This window comes from Trachurus japonicus, chromosome 3 (assembly GCF_045865225.1).
Source record: "Trachurus japonicus isolate A0001 chromosome 3, Traja_1.0".
Taxonomy (NCBI): domain Eukaryota; kingdom Metazoa; phylum Chordata; class Actinopteri; order Carangiformes; family Carangidae; genus Trachurus; species Trachurus japonicus.
Window position 1 is genome coordinate 16,825,478 of NC_140909.1, and position 10,523 is coordinate 16,836,000.

Below are 10,523 nucleotides of genomic sequence, written 5' to 3' on the forward strand. Positions count from 1 at the left end.
ACGAGGTGCACAGGGTGACCAGGCAGGGCCCTCTCTGATACTGGTGGTGTGACAAAGAGGTTTTTATGAATCTCACTGCAGAGGGAAGGGCTTGGCCTTGGGCACATACTGTTTCTAACAAATGAAATTACACATTAATTACACTCATAGTTAAATTCAAAGGTCAAGTGTATTAGATACTGGACCCTACCCATTAGGCACTACCCAAGATATTGTGCTTTTAACTGTGTTTACCGGTAGATAATGGATGTCAGAACCAAAGCCCAAGCAGAGATGGGTTTGTGTCAAAAAATATATATATATAACCACCGTTCTTTTGTTAAAAAGCTGTAGAAGCTGTTTATTGAGTCTTTTGTATTAACATATTTTACAAAAACTAGATTTACAGAAATTATCCATAACTGAACCATTCTTAATTTAGGCACAAAAATACATGAAAGCTCATCCAAAAAGTATTTCCATTTTGATTAAATAAGCAATGGTTATGAAAGATAACCCATGAATAAGAAAATATATCATGGATATTAAAAGGTGTTAAGTAACTAAATGATGAACTGAAAATGAAAACAGGTTTTTTTTTTTTCTTCAATTCAATTATGAATACTTGAAATCTGAAATCAAAATCCTACATTGTATATTCTTATAACAACCCGAAACAGAGTTTGAGCAATAAAATAAAACACACAATTAAGATAACAACATTTCAGCTTTCAGTGGAAGTTTGAGGGCTGCTCTTTGGGATAAAGTGGAAGGAAACAAAAGCACTTGTCTAGGTTCATGCATATCTCACCCCAAACTGCCCTTGCACAGTAATCACAGAAATCAAACATCTACAATACAGTCCCCATATTTGTGTCCATCGATATGTCTCAACCAGCTACAGATTTCAGTGAAATTTAACAATACCCAAACCTCCGTGGGTCCAGTCTATATTGTACATTGCTGTACATGTTTGTAATAATATATTTAAGCAGAGGATGATTATGTTCCCTGCTGTTTTGATTTCTCAATTAACACTCCTCAATGTGAGTAGACAAAGGCTGCAAAAATAAAATCAGCCAATAATGTATTCATCAAGATCTTCAGTCATTCAGATCATGTGATGTGTAGAATTGGTAAATCACACGCAACTGGATTAACTGTTCAGTCTTGAAAATGTTTTGCTGCTCATCAAAGATGCTTTACCATTTCTACTGGCTGATGAGCAAGAGCTTCACCTATAGAGCTGAACACGATTGAAACAGTAGCAAAACATCTTCAAGATATAACACAGCAAGTCCAGCTGCCACAGACTCCACCAATTCTACATACCTTACAAATTGTAGACAAAGATGGCCATTAACCTCACAGCTTAACAGCGGTGGGTAATTTAAGAAAGACTGAGAAGATGACACCCATTTGTACAAAATGTAATACGTCCCCTTTGTTACCTATGCATCTCAAGGGACCAGTATCGGAAAACAAAAAAAATTACATGACGACTACCCCCTTTAGTTAAATAATAAAATGCAAACTGTTTGCAAAGGATGATATTACACACTAAATACAGAACAACCCATGTGGGTCGAAAACACTTTGTTTGCAGCATTGTGTTGATAGAAACATTCATATTTGACAGAAAGGCTGAACAATACTAAAGTGACATTCTCTTACTCCCAGGGTAAGAAATAAAGACATGTTATTTTGCCTACACTTAATTCACAGTTGAAACTCATAAAGTAACACACAAAAAAGTCAGATGAGCTCTCCATCCAGAATACAAAGCTGTCCGCCATGAGCAAAAACATGTGAAGAAAAAAAGTCTGATAAAAGGAAAACAAACAAGGACTTTAACAGTAGTTCTACTAATGATGATACCATCAAACTTCTCATAAAATACTCCTCAAATCTCTTGAATGCAAAGCATGCTCGTTTTTGACAGCCAGTCTCAGCCGTAACAGACACTGACTCTCTATTGAAGCTGGTGGTTGCAATGTGTGGCATGAGAGTAAAGGGCAATGCATCTTTGCATTTCTTGACTTGCACCTTACGATTTATATAATGCTCCAAATACTCAGATGCAGAGGCTATTCACAATAGTCCCACCTTGTTTATGCAGCCCAAAACAGTCCAAAGGCCATGTTTGCAATGCTTTTTAATTGTTGTATTTAATAGGTGATGACCACTGACTGTACACCAAATGGGGGGAGGTTGTAATAGCTCTGTTGGTGTCCCGTGGGATGACGATGTGGTAGGCTCTTCAGCTGAAGCTAACCTTTTTATCAGGGTGAAGAGTCTTGCTGATTTTGCATGCGTCTCTCTGCAGCCATTGCCACGGTACTACGTCTCAGCAGAATTGAATCCAAATCTGGGATAGTGTCCTCCTCAAGTCCAGGCAAATCCTCATCAGGGTCATCTGGACTTTTATTCAGATATCTCCTACAGGGAATTAGTGAACATTTATGAACAAAAAAAAAACACGTCATGTTCCTGCTTGTTAGCTCTATAGAACTGGGCCTTTTATCTATTTTTAAAAAAGCCTCTAAATATTTTGTTTGTCCTGAATTAGATCACTGAGTGTGACAGGCCTTTCTCAGCGGAAAAGGCCCAGTTTCACAAAAAAATAGAATTGTATAACTAAGCTTTAAGGCAAAAGCCCCAACACATACTTATACTCATACTTATATACATACTACAAGACATCATCAAGAAAAAAAACATTCTGAAATTGAGTGGTAAACAACTCCCATAACCCCTTTCCACTGTATGAGGTAAAAAAAAAAAAAAAAAAAAAACTTAAAGCAGCAGTCTACCAACCTGCGTGCTTGCTGGAGCATCTCTTCTTTCCTCTGCTTCAGCATCTTCTGCCTCTCCTCAGCTGACTTGGAGAAGCGACCTCCTCTGACCTCCATGTTGTCTGCCTCCATGAGGCCCTGCTCAGATGCTCCACTGGGCCCTGCCTGGTCATCTTGGGCAGCGTTCACCTGTATAGGCGCACGCTCTATGGCCTGGAGAAGGAAGATGTGTGTGTGTGGATTGAACATCTTTGCAATTCAACAAAACCATTCAACATGAGCCACTTGAAACAAAGAGGTGTTAACATTTAACCCCCAGTTTACTGACCTGTGTTGGGAATGGCACCTGGATGCGTCCCTCCAAGATGTTGTCAGTGGTGACCTCCACAGAGCGGGTCAACTGCAGGTCCTGCATTACCAGGTAGGAGGGCACCTGAGGGAACATCTCCTGGATCTGATGGGCCTGATGACCAAAGGTTATATTAAAACTGAAGTGAGCATGTAAGTTAAAACCTGATATTTTAATGGTTAATAATGAGGACTATATAAACCTGTCAAAACACTTCCATTTAAATATAATTTGTATCTTTTTTAACCACTGCCTGTTTTTGCAAGTTCTGTTAGTTTAAAGATAGATGTTATCAGTATGTCAACAGGCCTTTACCAGGAATTCAAAGTAACAATGTTAAGGACATTTGAGGCCTGGTACACAATCCTGACCACTATTGAAAAGCAAGACAAGGAGTACATACAGTGACAAATAATGCATCAAAAAACATCTGGTCATACTGTTATCTGTGGATAATCTCTTAAAATCAACAAGAATTTCAACAGACTCTGAACATGAACTCACCATTGCCATGAGCTGGGAGTTGTTGGCCTGAGCAATGCCCAGGATGTTGGTGGTGTGCATTACTTCCACTGAGAAACTAGGCAGCCAGCTGGCAATGCGAGATCCTATGAGAGAGAATAAATGTTTGTTTTTTTTATCATTCATTATCACACACAGTCAGTCACTTAACTTCACAACCAAATTCTTCCTTGAATTCTGGCTGACAGATTTACCATCAAAGTGGAAGAAGTGGTTGTGGTGGTTATGTGGTCTGGCATCTGGAGGAGCTCCCACTGGGCCAACATTGTCTTCCAAACCTCCACCCTGCTGCTGACCTCTGGCCTGGCTGCTATCCCCATTAATGTTCAGGGATGTCCTGCACGTTGGACATGAGGTGTCTTGCTCAAGCCATGAACGCAGACAAGAACTGGAGGAGCACACAAATGAAAAATCCTGTTAGGACATTTCTCTGTATAAAACCTTGACTCATTTAAGCATCCAGACAAGTATTTGGTAGTTAAACGTCAGGATCTGTGCAGCATTTTACCACAGCTAACAATATTAAAGCTAAAAAGCTAAAAGTGCTGTGCAGCCAGGTTTCTGGGGCAGTCTCTCCTTTTGCCATCTTAAGAAAAACTATACCAGACTACGACCAACAGGTCAATGAAATCAGTAAAGCACTCTCTGTAAGGTCCGTAGTTTGCTGTATATGAAACTCCTTGTATTTAAAAAACAAACAAAAAACTATTTACTTGTGGAAGAGATGACCGCAGGGCAGTTTGCGTGCTGTCAACATGGTATCCCAGCATATGGCACAATCATCATCATTAGCAGCCAGCTCCTCGGAAGTAGCAACAGAAAACCTGCAAAAAACAGTTTGCAGTGTATGTGAGTGATGATGAAACAACAATCAAAAAGTTAAAGCTCCACAGAAATGGCCAGGGCCAGGCAATTAAAGGTGAATTTATGTAATTCTGCAAATTCTGCAATTCTGAGCAACAAGAGGCAGAATAGGAAGACAGCAAGAAAGTTGCCATTACAATGAACATGTTTACATTGGTTGAAACTTGAACTCACAACCGCTGACACCAAGGAGTATCCTTTATCTGACTAAGATAATTGGCAAGTGTTCCCTTGTCTGTGGCTTCACAAATGGACTGAGCTTGTCACCAGGATGACAGCAGCTGTCAAGGTAGATTTCAAATTGCTGTCAATTTGCTTGTATAAGTTTACAGTCAAACATTTTCATGCACTGTTGGCTCAATTTTTTGATCAATCAAAAATCTGGATGGTATTTTTTGTAGAGGGCAGACTAAAGATGTAGTGGAGCAAATTTTGTGTCAATTGAGCAAAAAAGGTGTGGTTACGTTAAGAAGATATTAGTGAGCTTTAATGCATGGGAAGTAGGATTTCCTAAGAAGAAGAATATTGGGGAAAACAATAGGGTCCCATCAGCTAAGGCTGCCTAGACCCTAACAAGAAAGCCAACAAAAAAGCTTTAATTAAAAATAAGTGAATAAATCACACATGAACTATAAGAAGACATTACTTCAAAAAAAACAAAATCTCAAATCAAAACAGACTGTCACCTGGCTTCCATGTTGTTGATGACACGAAGGTAGTTCTTGTGTCTGCGAACACGGCGCTGGACCTCATGGAAGAGATACCGCAGCTGCATGAAGATAACCAAGCTTGCCATGGACAGCCAGATGTTGCCAAAAAGCTAATGAGAAAGTAGAGACAAGAAAGGTGGAAAAATGGAGGAAAAAATGGAGGAAGGTCAAAGGATAAGGGACAATTTTCATAACATCACATCTGTTAATTTTGTGTATCTTACCAGCATATGGATATGGTGCATAAGGTCCAGAAATAACATGGCTAGCTCCATAATGAAGTCTGTGTAGTAGACATATGTCCCCTTACTCTCCCAAGTCCCTGGGTGATTTAGATCCCACAGATGAATGGAGTACCTGAGGGGAGGGACGTTGCCAACTCTTAACACCATAATTGTAGGTGATATTTACAGGGATTCACCACATAAAATGCAATTTCATACCAGTTTTGTGATCAGGCTAAAGCAAAATGAAAATATAATAGAAAAGCAGTGAGGATGATATCCCTTACAATTATGTGTTAATAAAGAAAGATAGTATTTTTCCCTACAATTAGGCACCAGTTAAATTGAACAGAGATAAGAGAGAAACAACACAAGTTCATAATATCCACAAATTTGCATTTGTCTAAAAAACAAAGCTTTTCATTAATAGTCCAGTGCTGTCCACCCCTGAATGTGTAGTAACAGAAGTTAAACAAAAACCAGGGTAACAACACAAAACAAGTACATCTTTCATTGTTCAAGGTCAGGACAGTCAGGACAAACATTACTTTGCTATGTGAAAACAGTGAAACAGTTCACCCATTTTAATGTTAGACTAAAGCTACCGGACATAGGGCTGCCTCAGCTGATTTGAGTTTACAGTTGTTAAGTCTTAAACACCCTCTTTGGGACAAAGAAGCCTTTTACACCAGTGCTAATGGAACCAGAGGAAAACATGTGGTGTTGCTAACATTAGCTCAATTCTAAATTTGTAGAGGCGATGTCATCCATACTGCTACGTTGTGTGCACGTGCGTACATTTGTAAGGAGGCTTTTAAGGACTTACCGCATGATGACATGCCCAGTGCGCACAGTCACCAGCAGACACTGAAGACAAAAACACAGAGGTGAACTTGATAGAGTTGTTGTAGTGTCTCAAACAAATACAACTATACACATTTTAAGACCACAGTAAAGACTAAAGAAAAATAGTGAAGGAATGTTTGTTATTTGTATTTCCTGTCAAACTAAACTTGGTTTAAATTATGTTTTAAAGACTTCACGTCTGATGTCTCCATTTTAATACACAGTCCTACATCTCAATTTGAGATAGAAGCAATTTAAATAAAACAATAAATGTTTAAGAAATACATGTGCCTAAACGAAGCATCAAATTATATTATAATCATCTGTGCTAAGAATGATCAAAATGACACGAAAAGAAAACACACAGCAGGCCTCCAGGTTCTCACCTCTGCTCCCATAAAGGAGAGCGTGTGCATGCCATGGGAAGCTCCCAGCAGACCACAGACTACAGCCAGGCCACAGCAGTCCAGGAGCAGGGAGACCAACAGACACAGCACTCGAACATGGCTGTTCATGGGGGTGGAGGGGGAGAATGACAGCTGTAGGGAAGAAATGTGGATTATAGGTAGTCTGTGGTTCTCTCAGAGCTTTTACTTTTCCTTACACGTTCTGAAAACTTAATTTTCTCAGTCTTCAAATACAAATAAAATTGACGTATTCTCCTGGATTTCATTGGGAAAGCAGTGTGTTTTTTTTTAATTATATCTTTCGTTAATTGGGTAGCAGCACACCAACCCCTGCAAACCCTGAATGAAGTGGTACATGAAACATGAAACTAATGGCAAACTATAACTTTGGAAATATAAAAAAAAAATTAAATAGGAATAATAAAAATACTATATCAACTATAGAGCATGGTGTTTTAAGGTTGTTTCAGGGCATGCATTATTAACCACAGATTGACATTTTTCAAAATCAGGCTCTGTACCCTATCCAAAAAGGCCATCTCTACTGTAGGGCCATCTCTACTGTGGGACCTGAGAGGAAAACATTTTTTCAGCCCATTTTTCAAAGAAATAAATAGAAATTAAAGAACACATAAACCCAAAAACAAAACAAACACATTCCTTGAAACTAAATGTGTCTAGAGGTTTAAGACTACATGTCTGAACTTCAATAAACATCTAAATCTTTCACTGACACTTTCACAACACAGTATGCAGTACCTATCATATTTAACCGTTTACCCAGTTTAATCCCCCAAAACAAGAACCCACAAAAGCAAAGAGATGGAGCAGGAAGCCAGCTGGGCTGAAACAACTGACAAACCTCTCCCTAAAACACATACACACGCAAGCTGGTATAGATTTTACAGCACAGCAGGCAGAAACGGTCCTCTGGTATACTGAGCCAGTCAGCCCTCCGTCTCAGACAACATGCCAGCCTCGTGTTTTAAATGTCGCTGCTGGAAAGGAGGTGACTGAATCTGATATTTTGTTTTCCCCAACACGCAGTGTACAATCTGATACAGACTCATCTCAGTGTAGTGACTGAAACTGTATCAGTAGCCCAACATGCCAGTACAAGGGAACTATTAATAGATCCACAGCTAACAAGAATACAGTCACTGATCTTTTCATCTTGTCATTTTTAAGTATGACTATTGTAGGTGTGCTTGTCAATCACTGGGCTTTTTGCCACCTAGTGTTTACTCTTAGTCTATATGAGTAACAAGTTATCCACAAGAATGTATGTCTAGTCCTATCATGTTAACTGGGTGGCCTAAATAAGATCAGGTTTCATACAAGGATAACCGAGTCATCGACTACCTTCTGTAATGTCTCAGCAAGGAAACAAGGAAAACTTGCAGCAAATATACTTTTTTGTGAACAAACTTTCTAACTAACATTTCTGAATGAATGCGTGTCCTTCTATAACAAGAACCAGCTCATAGTGCTTGAAAAGTCTATAGCAAAAACAAAGGCAAACAATCTGTAGCTACCCACGACAACTGCGTCCTTTTGACAACTCTTAAAGTGATTTCTTTCATGACAAACCACCTTTTGAAACAGCCTTCAGTTAAGGGTTTGCTTGAGAGTTTTTGAGACAAACCGTTTGAAAAAAAATGGGCTATACAAATAAACTCATCTTGCCTTGCCTTCAGCTCTGACACCATAAAATGAGCTAACTATACAGGATACAAACTATTACATTAAAATACTGATCAATACATTTAGCTCAATAACAGGTATACAAATTGTTCAGCCCTTCACGATCTTGCATGGTTGTCATTAATTGTGCTTTGAGGTACTTGAAAGGGTAAAAAGAGAAAAATATAGTTCAAATACTTACATATTCAAATCGATCTTTGCAGAGCTGAACCATGAGGTGGAGAAAAACCAGGGCAGAAAACCACAAACACCACATGACCACCTCCTCAACTGTCTGCACGTTCAGCACGCCGAAGATGAAAATGAACTTGTAGAAGATGAAGTTCCAAAACTTATCTTTCAGGTGCTGAGGGGGTTGAAAACAGAGGAAACGAGAAGTGTTTTTTAACAGGTCTACATTTAAGATGAGCTGCAGGATCATTTTTGGAAGAGAATAATAACCTCAGACATGGGAGTCGCAGTGTTGGTCAATAACAGAGTTTAAAACACAGACTCACCTGCTTCTCACTCACTCTAAGTGGCCCAAACACCACAAACTGAATCATTTTTGCAATTAACATCAAAGAGCAGCAGAATGTGTTCACCAACACCTGGAGGACCACGAGAACAAAGTGTCAGTCAGTTTATGCAAGAACTACAACATCTTATCATCAAGCAAGGAAAAGAGCTCAACTGTGTAGCACTTACCCACACAAAGAGACTATCAGTGACAAGATACCACAGGACAGTGGTCGCCAGCTCCGTATTACTAATGTCATTGTTTAAATGTTCAAGATCCACTTCAGAGGGAGCTGGTGTTTCATCAGTTTCTAGGGCCCCGAAGCCTGGATCTGTCACGGTGGTGTAGGCACTGAAGATGCTGCCAGCAAGCAAAGCCACACTCAGTACTGTGTAGGTCTGCAGACTGGGCCAGGGAAACCTCTCCAAAAACAGCAGAGGCATTGCTGTGTTTACGATCCACTTTTCAACTTGTAAAAATGGTGTTTGTCCCGATCACAGAGCTCAAACAACCTGTGGGGGGGGGTAGAAGTGAGTTAGCTGACGGTGGCCAAACTTTACTTACTTAACTTAGCTCAGCGTAAATAAAACAGAGGAGCAACGGGTCGTGTAATTCGTGTTAATATTACGTTTGTCATATATATTTTTAAAGCCACTTGGGACTCGAAAGCAACATTATGTTGATTGTTTCAAGGTAGCGAAGAGGACTAACGTTTACCGGATATGATAGCTGCCTTCCTCTCACTCCTGAGCCAGGCTAACTTCATAATAGCTGCATAGATGTCACAGGTGCTAATTAAACCCGAATTGGGCTGTCTCTGGCGATGTGTAAACAGTTAAGTCCAGCTACAGGGGGTGAAAACCGCGGGCCATCGTCCCTAACTCGGTAATATAAATACCCCAAGAGGGCTGACGCTGACTAGCTAACTGGCTCACGCCCCTGACGTTAGCTAATACTAGCTTACAGGTTAGCTAACAACTAGCTACGCAGCTAACCCTTGTTAGCAAGCATAAGTACCCGACACCGAGCTTGAATTAAATCGTCACTTACAGTTTGTCACAGACTTGACTACAGACAATTTCCCACGTCCCTTGCCGTGTCCAGCACTGTACTTTTAGTGCTGCTGCACTGAGGACATCGGGGTTGACAACATCGTCATGTTTATTCCACGGAGCAGGCAGCTGGCTGAGGGGAGGGAGGCTGCGCACTGTAACTACGTCATCATGACGACTTTAAAGTTAGAGTGATTAAAAACATTTCATCTGATTTCTTGCTGGCCAGGTTTTATATCCATAAATGTAAGGTGTTAACAATTAGACAATCTTTTTATACCTGTAAAAAGGAGATGGAGTCCTACATTAAAACACCATCTACCTCTTGGTGAAAACAGAAAAAAAAAAGTGCTCCACATTTGAAAGGCCTTTTTTTTCTTTTTTCTTTTTTTTTTTTTTTTACAACATAATAGGCTATGTTTTTGCACCATTCTCATTTCATTTGTAATGTGTCTACAATAATTCCTGGCGTTGTATACTTGCACTATTTTTTACGTTTATTTGTGTTATTTCCCTTTCTAATGTTATCCCAGCACATTAGTCATCTCAGCATTTATGATATTTGTGTAAAT

General features: G+C 39.6%; 1 protein-coding gene across 1 annotated transcript; it reads right to left on the reverse strand.

The window, feature by feature from the left end:
• Window positions 1-311: 311 nt before the first annotated feature.
• Window positions 312-10,078, reverse strand: LOC146989822 (E3 ubiquitin-protein ligase AMFR-like). The gene is made up of 14 exons (XM_085764162.1): window positions 9,950-10,078; window positions 9,088-9,411; window positions 8,898-8,990; window positions 8,582-8,746; window positions 6,676-6,828; window positions 6,270-6,310; window positions 5,444-5,576; window positions 5,196-5,329; window positions 4,359-4,469; window positions 3,840-4,033; window positions 3,628-3,731; window positions 3,103-3,237; window positions 2,797-2,987; window positions 312-2,418 (listed from the first exon to the last, which is right to left on the reverse strand). The coding sequence occupies exons 2-14, from the start codon at window positions 9,340-9,342 to the stop codon at window positions 2,262-2,264; spliced, it is 1,866 nt and encodes a 621-aa protein (XP_085620288.1). The 5' UTR covers window positions 9,343-9,411; window positions 9,950-10,078; the 3' UTR covers window positions 312-2,261.
• Between the last annotated feature and the right edge of the window lie 445 nt (window positions 10,079-10,523).

Excerpts from the sequence above, each read along its gene's own strand:
- LOC146989822 (XM_085764162.1), bottom strand. The coding sequence starts at position 9,342 with ATGCCTCTGCTGTTTTTGGAGAGGTTTCCCTGGCCCAGTCTGCAGACC. Across the intron at positions 6,829-8,581 it reads GCAAAGATCGATTTGAATAT|CTGTCATTCTCCCCCTCCAC; the intron begins GTAAGTATTTGA and ends TCTTCCCTACAG. Across the intron at positions 6,311-6,675 it reads TCTCCTTTATGGGAGCAGAG|TGTCTGCTGGTGACTGTGCG; the intron begins GTGAGAACCTGG and ends TTTTGTCTTCAG.